Consider the following 21,320-nt stretch of genomic DNA (forward strand, 5'->3'; position numbering starts at 1 on the left):
AGTTTTTATTTTCTCTAAAGGATATTATTCTGAATTAAGAAAGAAATGTTATAACCCCCTTTTATTATGATAGAAGTGTATTTACGGAAATGATCAAGTAGGCAGATTGAAAACTGTGAAGACGCAGTGCAGTAATACAGTTAGCAATATGAGGATCTTTAATTGGATCATAACTTGTTTGTCCTGAGCCACTAGATTAGTGGCAGGCTTCTGTTATTCTGAGTAACTCCCTCTGACCTCATCTGCAGTCTCTGAGAGTTATCCTGTGGATATTGTGCCCTCCTTTCTATGGAAATGCTGACTGTGAAGTAAGTTGTTACATAGCTTAACTGTGACAGTAAACTGGAAGTAAATGGTTTGGAAACCATTCTGGCACGTACTTTCTGATTGACAGTGTTGTACCGTTTCATGCTTCTGTTTCTGGTGGCAACAGCAGGCAGGCCTGGAGTTACTGGCAGTCCTGCAGGCAGGTGGCTTCAGGCAGCATACTCCCACCAGGATTTTACGAGGACATGGCTAAAGAAAAAGAGAGGAAAGCAAAACCAAGTGGGTGATACTTGTGCTTTGGTCAGCTTCCTTTTCCTTACCAAAGTGATGCTGGATCCTCCCACCCCTTCTTGCTCTGGGGAGTGCATGGTATTGTGTGCCCTGGAGGATCAGTAGTTGGAACAAGTTCAGCTGCTTTCCTGGAAATCCATGAAGATTCTGCTCCAAAGCTGCAGTGCTGGGATGTTGCCATGTGCCTGCTCACACATCTGTACTGGAGGGAGCAACAAAGGCGCATTGTCAGTATGCCTTGCTCCTCGCAGTTACTCTGGTCACCAGCTGGGTGATTATGTATTGATAAGCCTGGGATGATGTTAAAATACAACTCTAGAGTTGGATGAAATTTTAATTAACTAAAGAGGATCATTTGAGTATCTCCCCAGTTTTACGGGAGCAGTTTCAGACAGACCTTGTGTACTAATGAGTTTTCCCTACCAACGATCTGTAGCGTAATATCTGTGTGGGTAGGTAAGACTTACTGATCAATGAAGTGCTAGGTGGTTCTTGTAATCACAAGTACACACAGAATTTGTATAGCATGAAGTATCTTCTCCAAAGTTGCAGTTTTATATCCCTAAATTTCAGGTTACTTAATGTATATGGAAATTGTAATCCAGTAAAGCTCAGGGAAATGCCAGAATTGCTATTGTGTGTTTATTTTCTGCTGCTGTATTTTAAAATTTTATTTCAGCTTCAATAAAATGGTATTTTGTGTTTTATCTTACATTGTTTTTCCTTTTATCCATCGTCATCTTGCTCTTTTCCAAGTGATTGAAAGCCCAGGGGTGTTTTGGGAGGCTGGGTAGGAGAATTGGAATGTACAAGCAAACAAGTGGCAGATTATCTTTTCTTTTGGGTTTAAGTTATGTTAGGAAGATAAATCACTAACAGGTTATTTTTTTTTGGCTTGGGTGTCATCTTGAGGACCTGGTGGGGAATTAAAGACATTGCTAACAGAATTCTAAGGGTTGTACAGAAATTAACATGTCCTACATCTTCTGCTGTAGTAGAATCCCCCAGATTCTACTACAATGGCAATGTAAATTTGAGCTTTTCAAGAAAGATGCTGTTTTTTCATGGCTTTAGCTTTGTAGAGAGGAAATGTAAGTAGTCAAGTATTACTTGTATATATAAAATGTAAAAATCAAGTAATGATGAAATTCTGGGCCTCTTTCAAGATTAAGAAAGGAAATTCTGTTTGGGAAGATTTGGAGGTGAGCTCTAACTTTTAATTCTTGGGGGGATTTACTTCTGTCACTGGCAGAGTTCTCTTTATTCGGAGAGATTCAGTGTTCTTATTCTTTAGTGTAGAATAAGAGTTTATTCCAGCTGTGTTTTGATAGTATGTTGTTTAGTTCTTTCTGCTGCCACCCAGAAACAGCTTGCTTTGTTCATACAGGATATAGCAGAGTTGGAGCTTGAGACAGTCTTAGCTTCAGGTGAACCTTATCAGCACTGGACCACTTGCTTATCCAGTCCAGTCTCAGAAGGATTATGCTGCCTATCCAGCTGGCTATAATACATTCTTGGGCTTCTCTGAGAGGAATTTTCCCTCAGTGAAAGATCTCATACTGTAGTCTTAATTTTGCACTGTAAAGGAATCACCCGCATGTCCTACTATACTATAGCAGCTTCTTGGGTGATAACCCAGTGCATGTGATTTGTTCTTGTGAATCTGCCATTTGAATGATGGTGTATCCTCAGATGACAGGTGGTTATTTGGAAAGATCTCTGTTATCTTAAAGGTGGAAAGATAATCCTGAACCTGATCCTTTCTGCAGGCAGAGCTCCAATGTATGTAACTGAAGAAGGATGGATCATGATGTTCATGTGTCCTTAAATTGAGAGTGTAGTGTATTTTAGGTAAAAGAAGATAAATGGGTAAACCCAAGCTTTTAAGGAAGGATATTTTAAAGATATATTTTCATTTATGTGGCAGAAATTCTGGCTTTGGTTGCCACCCCTGTTCCTGTCTATGGAACTAAGTTTACTTAAAAATAAATCATTTTGGCATGTTGGAAGCTAAATTATATACATTTAAGAAAGGACGTCCCTCTTGAAATTCGGTGGCTTCTGGCATGCAGAAGATCAAAGGAGATCATCACGTTGTCCCTTTGGTCTTTAATGTATCAATTCTAGGATACATGTGGAATAGAAGAAGCAAAGGAATTCAGGCTAAAAGAGAAAACCGTGAAGTCTAAAGATACATAACAAAGTCTCTTATGCCAGCATAGACTTACCCATTGCAATATCTGAGAAGCAATGACTGGAGGTACTGTTGTGCAACTCACTTTTTATCTACTTCATCAGGCAAACCACTGGCACAGATGTCATGATGCTCTTGGTTAAAATGTATAAATGGTTGCATATCAGAGTTTTGCTAACTTCACTGAGACAATACGTAGATTTACAGTCTGAAGGATGAAAGTGGACATGAGAGGGGCACAAGGCAATGCAATTGGTACTATTGAAGCCCCTGAATACCCAAAGTAATTAAGCAATGTGGGGACTTTCTTATCTAGTGACTGAATATTCCTCAGAAGTCTTCTTTCATGCTGTAACGAACCAAATGTTCGAAAAATAGGAATATTTGTGATGGTGAGACCCTGAATCTCAGTTCTGAGTTCACATTGGGTTCTCTGAGAATGGATGTTACAGGGCAGGTTGAAAGTCAGACATGCTCTCTATAGCTGGGATAATAGACTTGCTGGGGAGTGTGGATGGTGATGATTTGCTATGTATAGCTTACAACTGATTTTTTTTTTTTCCTTTTCAGATTTTCACCTTTATTCCTAATTTATGTTTTTTACTGTTACTAGAAGACAGTGGTTTTCTTGTAACTCTCATGGAGGCTCTTCCCTCCCCCCCCTCCTGAAGCAAAAGAAACTGTTCTAGACCTGGTGTAAGAGCAGGGGGATAGAATCCTTGTTTTTCTTCAGTAGCTGGTTTCATTATAAGTGGGTTGCTTGGTTTTGTGCAGCTCATATTTTGCAAATGAATAGGATAAAGCTTTGTTCTTAAACCATAATTCATTTTTTTTTTCTATTTGGCATAAGCATGTACCTTCTCATGCATTTGTACACACCCAACGAGTGCCTGCTGAGGCATAACTAACTCCTACACCTGGAACAGCTGTAATGCTTTTCTAACTAGTAAATGCTGTGTAAAAAAGCAGAAGACTTCAAGGATTCTCCAGTCTCCTTTGTTTGTTTGCCTTTTTCTTGTTAATTACTAATGTGTGTATTACAGTGAATGATGATTTCAGATAGGATGAATCCTTCGAGTCAGTTTTAACTGATACACATAAGCTTTTGAAATGGTGTATTTTCCTTTCATGGCAAGAACACAATTATATTGTTATTTCACCATTGTATTTCAGATGAGAAGAAGCAGATGGTTGCAAATATTGAGAAACAGCTCGAAGAAGCAAGGGAACTGGTATGTTCTGGCTTTTTGTATGCTAACTGCAAATTCCTAAGGAAAATAATAGGATCATTAGTGGTAACATTTAACACACATGATTCCCTAAAAATACTGGGCAATAATAGAGAATTAAATAATGTTCTTGAAATAGTTCTTATTTGAGTAGATGGAATATCCAAGAGGAGTGTACCCTCTTTTAATTTTGTGTTAAATGATTTAAGATTTGCGTTATTGCTGTAGGCTTATTACAGACTGCTGCAGGCTTTCAGCTGTGGGTTGGGTTTTTTACTTCAGGAATTGAATTAAATATTTACACACCTTGACTGTTGTTTGTTTATTGCTTGTTGTGTTTATTTTTTTCTCTTAAGGCATGTGCATCTACTTGGTTTAAGCTGTCTGACTGTCTTTTAAAGCAGTAGATCTTCTCCCTCCCCTTCATTTAGCAAGTGAGGCATAAAGATATTTAGTTGTTTGCAAGGCAGCAATGGTAGTGTGGGTTACTGATCTGAGAAGAGTGTGTTAACCAAGCATTACATAGTGGTCCATGCTGACAGAAGAAAGCAATATGTGTTAAGCAGTTGTGACTTCACTTTGTTCGATTACAGCCTGCCATGTCCTCCGTCTGGATGGAGTATAAAAGTCAAATTTTATAGATGCTGAGTAACTGAGTGAACGTGTTGGTGACAGCTGAGATTGACTTTTTGTTAATAGTTCCTTGCCTGAAGTTGCTTTTGTTTATTTTTTGGAAATTAGCTTGGTCTATCAAGTGTCAGAAATGTAATCTGGCTGTTAAGGTAGGGAAAGCAAATCAGTTCTCCTAGCCTGAAAGTTCTTATAACTGAGCAAATTGAATCAATGATTTGATTACTAACTAAGCAGTAATATTAAATCTCACTTTTTTAAATGGCATAGGAAGAAAAGGTCTCTAGGGTGACACGGTTTAGGGGTGGACTTGGCAGTCCTGAGGTAACGGTTGGACTTGATGATCTTAAAGATCTTTTCAGCCTAGCTGATCTTACAGTTCTAGGGTTTTTGTTGACATACCTGTTGCTTTTAGGTTAAGAATTGAATTAGTCTTGTAGGCCAGAGCATTGGAATAGCATCCAGAAAAGCTGGATATTGGGGTGACTCCCTGCAGGTTCTACCTGTGAGGATACCAAGGTACCTAACCTCTCTGATTTGGTGCTCTTAGTGGGAAACATGGTAAAGCTACTGTCCTATCCCATGAGGATGTTTTGAAGATAGATGAAGGCCTTTTAGGCACTTCTGTACTCAAAGAGCCGAAAGAAAGTAACAATCTAGAAATGTTTTCCAGCTCCGTTTTACAACTTGACATGGCAAAAAAGCATAGCAGTACAGGGTAATGGTAGTGTGGGTGGTCTGATGAAAAGTCATTCAAATTTGGTTTCCTACTCAAAGTAAGACTGAAAGGAGCTGAAATGGAGTTAATGGCTCATTACTTCTCTCTTGCCTTATGTCAGGAAAAGATCGTTTAAATTTGTTTTTATTATAAGATTAAAAAGTAAATCCTGTATCTGTACTTTTATCCTAATGATGATCTTCATTTAATGTACTGCCTTTTCTTTCACGCTTTTGTTTAAGATCTTGTTGCTAATGCTGCTAGACAGGTGCTTCATTCAATTACGGGCTTTCAGCAATTGCTTAACATGTTTGTGATTCATGTCAAAGCTTGGGTTTAAAAATCAATTTGAACAAACCTGCTAATAACGGAACTGATTAAAAAATCCTCTTTAAACTAAAGGCTATGGTAGAAAATCAAAATAAACCTAATTCCTTGCTACTGATAGTTTTAATACATTGGTTTGCTTCATTGTTTTGGGTAGTCAAAGTTGAGTCTAGCTCATTTTGGTTTATTTCCTACTTGGCTAGGAAATAGCGCTCTCATATATCATAAATATTATTGCAGAGATAATTTATTTACACTGACTAACCATTGATTGTTTTAAAACACTGTCTGCTTTGTTTGGGTAAAATCACTGGTGTAATTGATTTGATCTATATGCAGAACTGACACCAAAACTGTCAGACTCCCAGGCTGCCTTTTCAAGCTGGAGCTGTTGAATAAGATATCTCTGGAGAAATCCTGTCATTCTCCATCTGGTGTGGAGTATTTGAATGTTATTTTTACCAGTCCTTTAAAGAAAGGTGAATGTTGTGATAACCTCAGAGAAGTTATCTGAGGATAAAATCTAGCATGTGCCAAAAGATCTGGATGGAATTAGCATTTTTGAGTGAAAGTCTACTTTTAAGAAGAAAACTGTGCTTGTGTGTTACTTGCCTTTGTTTTATGAGGGACACATAACAAAATTGCTTTGTTGCAAATGCTAGGTTATTCTTATTTAGACACTTGTGGGTTTTTTTAAGTATAGATCTCTATTTTGGTTCCAGGACTTTGGAATTAGAATAAAATAGCAAAGCTTGGAAGTTTTATAAGATACTATCCAGATAAATAAAAAACTGTATTATAAAACAGAAACTGTTCAGAGTGATTTCATGTGGAAAAGTTCCTGTGGGAGGAGGAGACTTATTCCGGGGGCCTCAGTGGACAACATCAGCATCACTGCCTTATTTTGTTGTAGTTTTGAAGGGAAATACTACTGGCTGCTCTGCTTTATGCTTTATTTGGTGCTTGGAGCATATTGAGTGTTGTTAGGAACAAACCTACTTACTAGGTTAAACCCCTGAGGAACCTTAAGGATTGGCCTGGTTTATGAATCTGGTCAAGAGTTAGGTACCAGAATGCTCAGCTTCACCACAGTGGTGGTGGTGTGGTTTAACCCCCAGCTGGCAACTAAGCCCTGCTCAGCCACTTGCTTACTCCCTCCCCAGTGGGACTGGGGAGAGACTTAGAGGAGTAAAACTGGGAGAACTCACGAGTTGAGGTAAAGACAGTTTAATAGCAAAAGCAGAAGCCATGCGCACAGGCAAAGCAAAACAAGGAAGTAGTTCACCGCTTCCCATCTAAGGTAGGTGTTCAGCCATCTCCAGGACAGCAGGTCTCCATCACATGTAACAGTTACTTGGGAAGATAAACACCATCACTCCAAATGTTCCTTCATTTTTCTTCCCCCTGTTTACATGCTGACCATGATGCCATATGGTGTGGGATATCCCTTGGTTCAGTTGGGGTCGGTTGTCCCCCTCCCAGGTTCTTGTGTACTGGCAAGGTGAGGAGCAGAAAAAGCCTTCACTCTGTGTAAGCACTGCTCAGCAATAATGAAAACATGCCTGAATCATCAACAGTTGTCAGCACAAATCCAAAACACAGCCCCATACCAGCTACTATGGAGAAAATTATCCCAGCCAGAACCGGCACGGGTGGCAAGTTTGAGCATAAGCGATAACAGAAGTTTAAGCTTGTGGGTTTTCAGAAGAGTTGAGCTTCAGCAGATGTTTTGAGGTTTAAGTGCCAGGTTATTTTTGCTTTAAATAGAATTTAGTGCTGTTCTTGCTTGCATATAAAAAAAAAAAAAAAAAAAAAGATTTTATGATCAGTAATGTAAGTCCTGAAAGTGAAGATGCATGAAATTAGGTTGCATTTAGGTTCACACCTGCTTGGAGCACTGTCCTCTGCATGTGGAAAAATATCCACTTCATGTGGAAGTTTATCAGCCCATCCACAAACTATACCCATTTAATCTGATGATGGAATGAGATTAAATGATGGCTTTTGTTTGGCCTAAATAAGCATGCTTCATCATTATTTCTTGGATATTGCACTCTCTGATGCTGACTCTTTAGAATGAACTTTTTGGGTTTCATATACTGTGCTGCAGTTTCTGTATTCATTGGGAGATAGTTTCATTTTTATATGGTAGATAAGAATTGAGACTTCATTAAAATATCCCGATCTTTCAGATATAATTATGTATCTATGAGGAATGGTTTGTATGTTTATAGAACATTTGAGATCAAATATGTTGCGATTAAATTGATAAGAAATAAGTAATTAATTCCAGCTATTGGTTTAATTTATAATACTCCTTTGGAAAGTTAAGCCTGAGTGAAAGAACTGAGTAAAACTAGAAATTGCTTTGTATGTTTCAATTCATTACTGACTATTTAATTAAAGCCTGCTTTACAGTTTATTATTGAATATCATTTTGTGTAATCAGAATAGATCAGGCAGAATGAATTTTGAGTATCTGGTAATTCCATTGATTAAATTCAGATGCTTTCCTTATGATATGAGGATGAAATTTCAAAGTGTAAGAAAGTGATTACATAGGAATAAACTGTAGCTGTCCCTTGTGAAGACTGTAACCAGTAGCTTGGGATCCTAATTGAAAGGCGTTTCTGTTCCAATGCCATATTGCTCAAGTGAGATCAGTAGGAGGTGGGTAAATATAGTTTCAGGTGCCTGCAACAAACAAGGAGAGGTGTTCTTTTATCTTTTTAAATAAGTTGGAAAGATTTTAAAAGGCAGGTGAGGGATTCTTCAGCTGTGCAAAACAGAATTCCCGAATAGGCAGCACCATGTAGAGGAGGCTGCATGACCCAGTGGGCAGGTAATTAGCAGGCAGCCTGGTTTATAACTTCATTTGATTTTCTGTGCCTCTGTGCCGTATTCTTGTGTTTCAGGCCCCTTTGTATTCTGCATGGCAAGAATAAATAGAAAACACTGTTGAAAGATAGAGTATATCTCTGAGGTTTTTATGAATTTGACTGTATAAAAATTCATAAATAGTATTGTCATTAAATTCTGGAATTCAGCTGTTTAATATACCTACATACAGATTTGGGATGTAGGTTTAGGGAGTCAGTTCAGGCATTGTAGTTCTGCTGAATAAACAAGAATTACTTCGTTAAACACAGGCTGGTGGTCCATAAAACTTTAAACATGTAAATATATGCACAGACATATTGACACGTGTATATGTATATATATATAAATGTATATATGTGTATATATGTATATATATGTGTATATATGTGTATATATGTATATATATGTATATATACATGTGTGTATATATATACACACACGTGCGTGTATATAAACAAAATGCCTTTTGCAGCCAGGGGTTTCTAATACCACACTGCTAGATGGAAGCAGGCTTTCTTCTGAACTACGCTTATTTGCAGGAAGCTATTTAACCTCAGTTGTACTGTTTTCTTGTAATAATATGTATTCATCGTATTTGGAGTTGAAAACCAGAAAAATTTGACTAGAATCAGTCATCTTCTCAGCATTGATAATATTAATCCTGTCACTTGTTTGTTGACTTAAGGCTGTGTAATTGTTTGTATATTGGCTGTGAATTGTTTGTATATTGAGGACTAAACAGCATTTCTTGGTAAGGAAGGAATATTTCTAAGTGTTTGTGAACAACTTAGGTAAATTCATCTTGCTTGTCTCTTCTGCATTTTTACTTCCTAGCTTGAGCAGATGGAACTTGAAGTTCGAGAGATCCCACCTCAAAGCCGAGGAATGTACAGCAGTCGAATGAGAAGCTACAAACAAGAAATGGGAAAACTTGAAGCGGACTTCGTGAGTTTTTTAACATATTACATAAAGAAAGATCTATGAGAATTTTTAAAGTATAATAATGCAGTTATTCAGGCAACTGAGAGGCTGGTTTTGACTACTGTGAGAGATGAATTCTGCGTGTATCTTGCTGTATTTATGGACAGGTGAAAACCAAACTAGGGAAGAGAAACTTTTCCTTTTGAAGCCGTCTCATATCAATATTCAAGTTCCTAGCCTTCTGTCCCTTTGCCTGAATCTGAATTGTTCCTGTGCTGTTCAACATTGTGAGTGTTCGTGATGTGGGCAGAGCAGTCAGTTTTTAATCCGATTTCTCAAGGAGTGACTGGTAGAACATCTGAATTAATACTTAAATTGTAATGTAAGTATACCCTGAATAGAAAATAATGGTTTGTTTAAGACAGCTTGTGGTAATGTGGGCAGTAACATGAAAATATAATCTCCAGTCCGTGGAATTTTTGAATGTAATTTGTCTTATGTACACTGCGTTTCTTAGTCTCTCTGATTTCTTTTCCATTGCACTTAGATTCTTCTTGGCTTTTGTACAAATCGCTTATAAATACTACATTTTCTCAAGTAATGGATGCAAACTAAAAAGATTCCTTTGTCTAGGGGCTTCTGCTACAGTTATCAGTCCTTTTTTTGTGACTAGGATTTGCACGGAATAGATTTACATAGAGACAAAACTGTTTCCTGTAAAATCCTGAAAAAGTTCAAAGGGATTGCAAAGTGTAGGAAAATGCTATGTTAATTGGCAGCAGCTCAGTTCCTCCAGGGTAGCGAGAAAGAAATAACTAGTAGCAGTATTTTCCATTCACTGCAGAACTGTGAATTTTCTTGGGTTGCTGGCAGCAGTTTATTCCTTCAGGGGAGGGGATTCAGTGTTTATACCTGCAGCCAGAAAACCCAGCTGGCTGTCACTCCTCTGTGCTTCTGCCAAGTTGAGGAGCTGCACAAAAATGTATCAGTTAGAAGATGGTTGCAGGTTTGTGAAGTTGAAGGAATGTTAGGATGAAAAGACTCACCTCAAAATTTCATGCCATTTCTCTGCAGGGAGTGCGTATGGCCCTGCTGGCTAAACAGTGGCTTCCAAGAAAGCAATTCCTGGACCAGTAGTGAATGCTCTTTATCTTCTCAGGTGTGGGAGAATTCACTGTCATCATATGGTTGTTGCTGGCCTATTTCTCTATGTAGGCAAGCAGGGAAATTGATACTTCCCTATTGTCTATCCTGGGCAGTAAGGAATGGGAGAGTTCAGAACTGGACTCTTTAAAGATGAGGAGAAATATGTGGAAGAACATTATAGATGTGGAAGAAATGCATCAGAGCACTAGGAGTTACGTGATCGAAAGAACCTGAGTTGGCACTCAGAGCAATGGAGCAAAAACAATATGAGAAAGAGGAAGAAACAGATCATAATAATGGGAAAAAAACCCCAACCATCCAGAACATCAAGGATGGCATTCAGCAGAAAATCAAGGAAAGAAAGTGGAGTGAAGGATGGAGCAAAGTACTGAAAGAAGGCAACAGCAGTGTGTGAAAAAAAATCAGTTATATAGAAAACAGTGTAGTTACAACTAAATTCCCTACACAATTCCAGTTTTTAAGTACTAACGTTTCTCTAAGTTTATGTTTAAGGGTTTGGGAATTTTATTTGATTACTCTCCAGTCAAACAGCAACTTGTTGGAAACTATATAACAAAGTGATTCAGTTGTGAGTTCAAAGAGGGAGGAGGAGGAAGGAAAGGAAATGTGATTTTGACTCTATAAGCTGCAGGGCCATTGAAGGTAGGAAGTAGAAAATATTTGCTGAAATGAAAGTTCTTTTGAGTGTTCTGCATAAATATTGTCCTGAATGAGTTGTGACCTGCTTGAGTGTAAGCAAAGTATACAGAGCTTTAGCAGACCTTTATGGAAAGCACATCAAAGTACTTTTAAAATGAATTCACTTTTATAGATGAAGGGAAATTCTTAACTGGAAATGATGCTGATGATTTTGTGTTATGATCGGTTTACAGGTTTGCTGGTCAAAGTTCTTGGCTCTTTCAAAAGGCATGCAGATGTGAGCTTGCAAAGTTAAGTGTTCTTTATAAGTAGAGTTGGAATCTCAGCTGGATCCCATGCTATTTGGCTTGGCCTTTCTTCCTGTGTGAAGTAGCATGTGCACTGAGCAGAGGACATTTCTTAATCGTCTTGAAGTGTGGGTTTCATTTTAAAGAAATCATTTCTGTGAAATGAATATAAAAAATTATATACCTCAGTGTACATTCTTTAAGTTGGGTATTTTGAACATGAAATGAATGCAGAAGTGGCACTGGTAGTTTTCTTTTATATTCATCATAATGAACATGAGTTTTGATCTTGTGGTTATTTGTATGACTTACAGCATCTTGAAATCTGTGCTTAACCAAGCAGTTATGGAAAACAGCAGCACAGCAACATATTTAAAAGTTAGGAGAAGGAAACATGAAGGATGTGAACTGTTCACTCTTTCCTTGCAGGATGGACAACCTTAAGGTTTATTTGGGACATGTAATATCTGATGGGCAAGTTTATTTGATCTTGACAGTATGCATAATAATGACAAAATACTGACTATCACTTTAATATTATTTACTACATGCTGTGCTATCTTAACAGAATATATAGTGAGGTTTTTTTCTATGCAGTTTCCTATGCCAGAAGTATGGTCTAAAAAATATGGATTTAAGCTTCATTGAGCTGTACTTTGAAAAGTTACTCCATGAATATGGTTTGTTCATCTTTAACTTTCAAATCTAATAGGAAGAAATTGCAAATAGAAGATTTATTTCCCCTCACTGCTAATCCTTGTTATCCTGAGTCATGCCTGCAGTTAGTTATCCAGAGCTGTGTGTGGAGGTGATGACATCTCCCCCATGCACTGTATTGCACACTGATATTTGGTAACCTACTAAATTGTGTTAAATCAGGTCTGAGGGGGAAAAAAGCCACCTTGTTCCATTTTGGTTTTCCCTCCCTCTTGGAGAGTGATGGTATTAACAAAAAAAAAAAGAATAACTCAATTTTGTCATTAAGAGTCCTCAGCATAACACTGTGAATATGTATGGAGAAAATTAACAAAGCAAGGATCGCATCTAAGCTTAAGGCAGCAGCAGTTTCTGAAGCTTACCTTGGGGTTGTGCAGTCTTCTGTGGGGAGCAGATACCTTCTATCACCTTCTGTCACTTCTATGGGGAGTGATACTTTGCAGAAAAGCTGTATGCACATCTCAAAGGGCTCAGTTTCAGGCTTGCTTACTGCATGTAATAAATATATCAAAACAGAATAAAACAGTGAAATCTTATGCTGTCTTTCTTAACTTGCAGATGTAGATCTCGGTTTTATGATCTTATTTTCACTAGTTTATACCAGTACCGCGTTTTTATAGAGGGGTCTCTTTCTGTTCGGTCAGGGCGCCTGAGCTGTATGTAATTCCAAAACCTGGGTGGCTTTGGGGCTCCTGCTCCCCAGGGCTTGCTGGGTTGCAGAGACTGTGATAATGGCTCTATCTTGTGGCTCAAAGTGGAGTTGCAGACCATGTACTTGCACTTTCTGGGTTGATTAAGGTCTTGGGTCCACCTGTGAGTTCCTGAAATTTAAAGCAATCTTCCTATGAGCAGGCCTTTTACCCACACTTACCGATGCACTGGTCATAGAATCACAGAATCATAGAATGGTTTTGGTTGGAAGGGACGTTAAAGATCATCTTGTTCCATGGGCAGGGACATCTTCCAATGGACCAGGTTGATCAAAGCCCTGTCCAACCTGGCCTTGAACACTTCTGTTATATTGTTTAAGCTTGTAAACATTTTGTTTTGAACTATTTCAGATGTAGAATGTCCAGGGTGACTGCCTGCATGAAGTAAGTCCTGAAAAAAGAAATCCTTATATTGTAGTCTTAAAAATACATGGACTATAGGTATTGTTTTTAAGATAAAGCATTTTTTTGGTAATTGTTACCTAGAACAACAGCCAGTGATCTTTAAACAGTGGGGATATGCCATGGTAAAAGGCTTTCCAGATTTTATAAACGTACTTTGACCTGAATCTATCCGAGTTCATGTGAAACTCTAACTGTATAAACGTAGCAAATGTATGGTTATCTGCTAGCGTTTGTATTCACACCAAGGGTTCCGTGTACTGGCTTAATGTCAGGGCACCAAAAAAAAGAAAAGAGAAAAAAGAGGCAGGCATTTTCCTGCAAATCTTACAACTGAAGTTTGAGGCATTGTCCTGGGTTCAAACAGATCGGGAAATACAAAAATCCAGGAAGAGTGTATTACACAGCAGTATTCTTATTTAAAAAATGAATACTACACAATCAGTGCTCAAAGTGGGATGTATATTCAACACTAAAACCAGCCCTCAAATAAAGTAGCTGGCATAGGAACTGTTCCTATTCGGTCATGTCAACACTGAGACAAATTTTGCAAGTAATATTTGTTATTGATCCACGAGACAGTGCTCATTCCATTTAAAGACTCAAACTTGATACTGATTGTGGTTATTCTGGCCTGCAACTTACAAAAAGAAAAGCAGGGAGAAGTCATACATGTGTAGACAGATTGTACAAACCTGGCTAAACATTTAAACATTTTTGGCATTAAACAATAGCTTCAGTTCAGTCAATAGTGAAGATAGATATTCACATTTCATACCTCCTACAAGTTCCTTTTAAAATCATTGTTAAAATGGCAGCTGCTGTTAAGCTTTTAAAACATTTATGGAGATAAGCAATGGAATTTCATTTGATAAAGTTAGCTCTTTTGTGTGACTCTGAAGTACCACCTGAGTCCAGGAGCTCACTTGCACAGCTATGTCAGTTATATTCTGTCTGCTTCTTGCAAGTACTACTCCCCTTACTTCAGGTGCAGTCAGCTACGAAGCCAAATATTTATATGGGTAGAAGTGCAATGAATGACATTTGTCAAATGACATGTTAGTGGCCTGTTATCTTTATAGCTGGACTCTTCCCTAGCTTTCTAGTTTGAGCTGAACTGTTGCTGCTGGATTATTTTATTTATAAAGCAAAGCATTATTGCTTTATAGTTACAAAACCATAAACTGTGTTGTGCGGAACAGATGTCTAAATCTTCATGGTGGTATCCGAATGATGTTGCTAAAAACAGGGGACCCTCTGCGTGTACACGTCATGTAAGCATGTGCACCCTGCATGGGCAGGCACACACGTTTGTAGGGGGAACCTGATCTTGTTGACAAATGTGAAACTTTTCAAATCGGATTAGGTTTTGCTATGTGAGTGCTGCAGCTCTTTTGAACTGTGCTGTGGAGGATTTGTTTTACTGCATGCAAGATTGGACTGATTGAGTTTCAGGAGAAAGAATTTGAAATATCTCACCATGTACTTTGATAATCTAATTTTGCGAAAGCATTTGGAGAACAAATGTTCCTTTCCTCTGCCATTGTTATCAATCCTGTCACCTTCTTGAGATAAGTAATCAGTCCTCTACACTGTACTCAAACTGCTGTGTATAGAGGAGCTGGTTTTCTTTCCTCTGTTCCTTTTCTAAGGACTGCTGATACGGTATTTGGTCTGCTTGGCTGCTGTTGACCTTTAGGACACTTCTTTTCTATAGAGTCAAATTCCACATTGTCTTCAGTTTGTTTTTACATGCGTCCCCACCTTTGCAGGTTTGTAGTGAAAAAAGGTGGAGTCATTTGACATTTTTGCAATGACTTTATCATACTGCCATTTTAAATGGGGAAAAAGTGATACAGGAAAGAATGTTCTTTTTTTGGTAACATTCAAGGCCTAAATTGACTTTTTGATGAAAGACTAGGAGGTGGTATAACTTAGATCCTCTGTAGAAAACTTGCCCTAATGTATCTACATCTTGAGAATTCTTTTTATGGTTTTGTGTAGAACTATGGAGAAGGAAGGAAATTTATTTCACTATGGAATTTACTGGTGATTACATGCTTTTCCTTAGAGGAAAGTGTGATAGATGGGAGTTAACATGCCTAATTTGTAATTAACCTAAGGGGTTATGATCTTCTTAACTGAGATCCTGAGAGGCCAGACCAGTGAAGCACACCTTACCTCCTGAGTTTTATAATTCTGTAGTATTGCTTATGAGGAATCCTCCCATGTTTCACCAGTAAGATACTTCTCATAACACAATGTGAAGAGCAACCAAGCAGCAAATTTTTAATGTCAATAAGTACAATTCCCTAACTACATTCTTGTCTCAACTGACTTCACCTTGATACTTGTAGGAAATTCTGTGTATCTCTCAAGAGATGTTGCTCCTCTTAACACCTAGGGATAAGATTGGTGAGCTTTGTGGCATGCTGATTGTTGGCCTTCAGCAAGTCTGTGGTTGTTGTGGAGGTGGTGCACATGATTTTAAGAAAAAACAGTTTGTGAAGCACTGGGCTTGGCTGAGTGATTACAAATAAGGGTGCTTTCAGGAAGTGATTTGATGAGTCTGATAGTATTTGTGTCTGGATGAGTATTTGTGAAAAGCATAATGACTCATACAGTGCTCTATAAGGATTCATCTCTTTCTCCCTTCACCCACAGAATGTTTCTGTATTAAACACAGCTCAAAAAGGGGTCTATGGCAGAATGAAATACTTCTGTAAAACAAGCTTTAAAACATGTTGAACAAATTCAGCATGATATGAGCTCTGCCTTTTCCACTACATGTGCTTTCTCACCTGGAAGTCTTTGCAAGCCCTCATCAGCCTTTCCCAGGTAGACAACTGTCATTTCTCTATTCACCATGTAATTTGTTCTTATGTTAAAACTTCTGTTTGTCAGTCTAGTAGAATTAAATCTGTTTGCTGCTTTTCCCAGCAAATGCTATAGGAAGCAACGTCCATTCAAAATTACTTCTAGCCAGCTAGGGAGTAAAGTGACTTCATATATGGAAAATGAATGCTGGTTTTTTGAGAGGCAGAAGGAGGAAGACTTTAATGTTTCCCAATTCCTTCGCGATCTCTTATTTTAGTCAAGTGATACTTCTCTACCTGTCATGCAAAAAGAAGCAAGCTGTCATTGTCCTGCTTTCAATAGCAGCAGTTATAAAGGTTCTGCAGCTGGAACATGGGTGTGGGATGCAATGGTGAATAAAGCCAAACAGGCTGTCTCAGTCTCCATTGTATTGCTTGCCTGTAGCCATATAAGTTTGATTTGGTTTCTATCATGAGTTAGAAACGTAAAGATTTAAAGCAAACAAACTGAGCAAAATCTCCCCATCATTTTAACATCCTTGCTTTCCAGACTAGAACTGCCCTCCCAAGTTCTTTAATGTGTTTATTACTCTTTTTTGTTTGTTTTCCAGCTAGAGCGAGGATAATTTGTGTTTGACTGTGAAATAGGAAGAGACATGTGCTACTGATAAAACAACAACGTAGGGAGAAGGTACCCGTTTGGCACTGGGGGGATTGATTCCATCCCTTTTCAGATTTCTGGATTTGTTTGGTCGGGAATGACACTAGATGGCACTGTTTGTTTGCAAAGCAAGGCCTTTTCTTTCCTTTTTCTCTCTTCCCCCCCCCCCCTTTCCCTGTTTCTTTTTTTCTTTTTTTGCTTTGGTAGTAACTGAAATTACTGTTTCATGAATAAAATATTTCTGGTGGGATTTGCATTTCTATATTGGCTGAAGATACTGTGTTGAATGTTTTATTAACCAGCCCAGTGCAACTGTCAGCCTATTAAAGAGATCCAATGGACCCTGTTTAGCTAAATAAACTAAATAAATCCAATTCGTCAAATTGTGTTCCTGGCTGTTTATTTTCCATTCTTTTGATGTACAGTTTATTTTAAGTTAAAGCCACATAGTTTTAAAAATTAATGTGAAAATAGAATTTAGCGTTTGAAGCATGAGGAGACTAATTGCCGTGGTCAAAAATAGCTTTCCTTTATGGTGAAGTTGCCATCTGGTAACTGGTGAACTTTTTATTGGTGACTGATCAACTGCCCTGTGTCAAAAATTAGTTTGGCAAATGAGTGGTTAATGGTTTTTTTTTGCCTCTTTGCTGGGTTCTGTTGCTTTTATGAAATGAAACGTAAGCACCGCTGTTAAAGGTAGCTATTTCTACCCAACTTCAAGGGGTTTGTGCTTCATCTTCATATTTTCTCAATCAGAATTCAAGGGGAAAATTTTATATGATCATTACATATTAAATGCTTGTTGAAATTCCGATTGCATCATAGGCAAATATTAGAGCATAAAAAAATCTCTTTGCATAACTGAAGGTATTGTGTGTCTGGTTGTCAAACAGCTGTCAAGCTTTACAAATAATGGAATTCATTACATTCTGCTAGTACAAATAATATTTTAGTTACCTTGTTTTTTGCTGAAAACCTTTGCCATAGAGTGGTAGGAGACAGGCTATAAATTTATGGTAATGTTATTGGCCTAGTAAAAATTCTTCTGTGCCAGTTAAAAATTCCTGGAAATGCAAATATATTCCAGATTTGTTGATAAGTGAAGAAAAAATGATGTATGCATTCTCTTTTTCTTTCTGATGCTTTCCATAGCGCTCCTTTAGTGATGTTATACGTTAACTTTTATGTGTTTAACAAGAAATGGAAGTTGCTACGTATCATGTTTTTCATAGTTTTTATGATCTCAGGTTTCCGAAAGTGGAATAGTGAAATTCAGTGTAATAGAAACAGTTTGGTTAAGTTAAATTTCTGGCTTTTCTCTCAAGAAATCTGCTATAATGGATTAAAAGTCTGTGTGAACATGTTGGTATGAATTTGGAAGTGTCAGGGATTCTTAAGGAAGATCATTCAATCAGTTATTTTTATCTTTTTTCATGCAAATTATGCTTGAACTTAACTGAAATTTGTAGTTCTGTTGCCACCTCTTTCCCAAACTCTAACCCAAGTACAAAGTAGATATTTATCTAGATGTCCTCAGTGTTGGATAGAGTGCTATTTCCTTGTGTGAGTAGACTTTTATTTGTACTGAAAAATACTAAATCTCTTTCATACTTACCAGTTGTAAATATTTTAAGATGCTATTTAATAACTAAACCACGCAGTGTTAGCTGTTTTTTCCCCAATAAAACCTTCCCATTTTGTGCTCTAAACTGGTTCTTTTTAACATACCAGTAGTAAACACTGAAGGAACTTTATAGTTTTTTAAAACTGTCTAGCGCAGGTAAAAGGAGATGGACTTTTACAGCAGTGGAGATGTCTTGTTTCTGGCTTAAGTCTTAGGAAGGAAGGAATATACAGCAAAATCACGGAGCTGGAAGTGTATTAGAGTGATTCTCCCCCTCCTTGTAATGCTCTTTACTATGAGAAGCATATGGAAAAAGTGTGAATATCTCTGTTCTTTTGTTTGGTAACTTTTTATTTGTATTCTGCAATCATTTGGTAATCAGTGCCAAGTACAGTCAGCTTCCCTGAAAGCTGCTGTACAAACCACAACAAAAAGTGGTTCTTTGCCACAAAGCCTATTTAAACTTGGTGTTCTTACTCAGATGGGGAGGAAATCCCTGCAAAGGCGAAGGATCTGTAAGTTGTACATTTGGCAATTTAATGCTTGTATACATTTATAATAAGTGGATCAAATGCAGCACCTCCCTTACTTTTACTCTGCTTTTTATAAATTGCCTTTAGGGTGCCAGGGCTAGGAAAATAAGCCTTTTCCAATATTTAATAAATGCTACTGAGATTTCATTCCTAAAAGAGCTGATCAATGGAAATAAGAGTAGAAATAATGAAGAACAGATAGTAAAAAGGAATATTGAAGGTGGCTTCTGGGATCAGCAGTAGAACACATTAGTATTTCCTGCTGTAGTAACGTTTCACCATTTGTGATAGATTTAATGAAAAAAGGTTTTTGCTTGCTGAATATTTGGCGCTTGGTGTATATAGAATTTGGGGAATGTGTGTGGGCTCCACATGATTCCCATTGAGTGGTATTTGTGCTTATTTTCTGAATCCCCACAGATTTCCAGCATGTTTTTTGTTTGGTGATTTTGGTTTGGGGGCTTTGTTTTTATTTTATTTTACGTTATTTTATTTTCAGGGAAGCTAAGACTAGAATGAATGAGGGTAGTGTCTGTCAACTTAGTCGCCTGGTCGGCATGTTAGGTGGGCTTTTGGAAAACACTGAATTGCAATTGCAGACTTTGTACCTGTTCACTAAAGACTCAGATGTGATTTCTGGCAAGTCAAAGAAAGGGCTCGTATTGTGTTTCGTGGGTCTTTGCTTAGCTAGAATATGCTTCTGCATTGCTAAGATATCACCTTCCTTTCCATTTTGAGCCATTATTAAATCAAATTGTAACCTTTACTATGATGTATCACCAACCAGAAAAAAAGTGTTATTTAATATTTGAGTTAGGAGAAAATAATGGCATTAATATCAAAGCAAATGTTGTTATTTTGAAAGTTGAAAAGCAACTTTCCATTATTATGATTGGATTTTGGGATGTGTAACTGCAACTGTTTTGACACAGGGATCCCTATTTGTAATGCCTTGCACAAAAGGGTTCCTCACCTGTGAGCACAGCTCTTTAGCACTGTGGTAGTAAGTGTTAACTAAATAGAGCTATGCAAAGAACTGAGTTGCTATGTTGATGTGTTTCTTGTGGTTTGTTATTTAAGAAATACAGGTTAATTTCAGTATTATGGATTGTTCCATTGGCAGATGTCTTTGAAACTACAGGTTTTCATCAGTTTTCATTTCTAGCATTCTTAAAAAAAGACTGAGAAGCATTTATGTAGGTCCAGTGTGGTTGGGAGTAAATCTCATAATGCTGTTACGAGGTTTTAACTATAGGTCTAGGATTCTTTTATTAAAAAAAAGTTTGATTTGTAATGACTGTGGTTTTGTATTGTTTTGTAATTCAATGTTATTAATACCTCTATGTGACCATGTGAATTCCTCTCTTTTCTGCCCAGTCTTCAGCAGAAATCAGACTGTGGTTCAGTTGTGCAAGCTTCCCACAAAGTTATTTCAGTCAACTAAATCAAGGTAAAAGTTAGAGAAAGGTCAGGATTAAGTTAGGGGTTGCTAACCTGAATTGCTTTCCCAGCCTTTTTAAGCCCATAGTGCTCCTTTTGTCTTTTTCTTAACTTCTGTCATGTTCTCCTCCTGTTAGATCTTTATTTCAGTTGAAGGCACCTGAGCTGCATCTTTCTTCTGAGACGTACTTTCAAGCATGTTATTAAGGTCCTCTTTTTCCATTCATGAGCTACATGTCCAGCATTCAGCAATGCAGATCGGTGGCTCAGCACTTGTGCCCTGTAGAGATCTTGCTTGAAAATAAATCTGTTTTAAATGATCATAAGGAGAATTTGCCCCTCTCCCTCCTCCTTCTCACTTTTATTTTTCTGCTTTCTGGGACAAATTGTAATATTTCTCAGTTTTAATTTGTACCTAAAAATACTCGTTTGCTAAGGTTCACCTGCTAACTTGCCTTCTTTCATAATGTAGGACCAGTTTGCAACTCATTTGAATGTTTAAAAACATGTCTTAGCTGAGGACATTTCTCCCACCTGGGGCCTAACAAACACTGATGGTGTTTGGTTTGGCAGTACTGTGATTTCGAAGTGAGTTATCTGGTTCCTCTCACTGCATGTGAGCCTGAACAGGATTGTTTTTTCAGGAAGATGAACTGGAAACTCCATTTCAGGTGTGCACCAAGCATAGAAATAAGGGTCTAAACCAAAGACTTGTGTTTCAGACAGCTTTGAGCTATGTTGAAGTGAGGATGTTTGAGGTCTAAGAACTGGGCTGAATCTATTCTGCAATAAAAACCCTGAAATCACATACACTACAGAAACAATAGTGGAAAAATTCCAAGATGCTACCTGTTCTGATGTAGTTAA

The 21,320-nt window shown here is 37.7% G+C and overlaps 1 protein-coding gene across 4 annotated transcripts in view; it reads left to right on the forward strand.

Annotated features, from left to right (window-relative positions):
* Nucleotides 1-21,320, forward strand: part of VTI1A (vesicle transport through interaction with t-SNAREs 1A) — a 272,171-nt gene that overhangs the window by 4,521 nt on the left and 246,330 nt on the right. For all 4 annotated transcript variants that reach the window (XM_061372685.1, XM_061372683.1, XM_061372686.1 and 1 more), the window contains exons 2-3: nt 3,926-3,984; nt 9,371-9,481. In XM_061372685.1, coding sequence (XP_061228669.1) covers nt 3,926-3,984; nt 9,371-9,481 — 170 coding nt within the window. The remainder of the gene's footprint in view (nt 1-3,925; nt 3,985-9,370; nt 9,482-21,320) is intronic.

This window comes from Neopsephotus bourkii, unplaced genomic scaffold (genome assembly GCF_033783945.1).
Source record: "Neopsephotus bourkii isolate Nb327-2 ecotype Australia unplaced genomic scaffold, CSIRO-AGI_Nbou_v1 NB_1615, whole genome shotgun sequence".
Taxonomy (NCBI): domain Eukaryota; kingdom Metazoa; phylum Chordata; class Aves; order Psittaciformes; family Psittacidae; genus Neopsephotus; species Neopsephotus bourkii.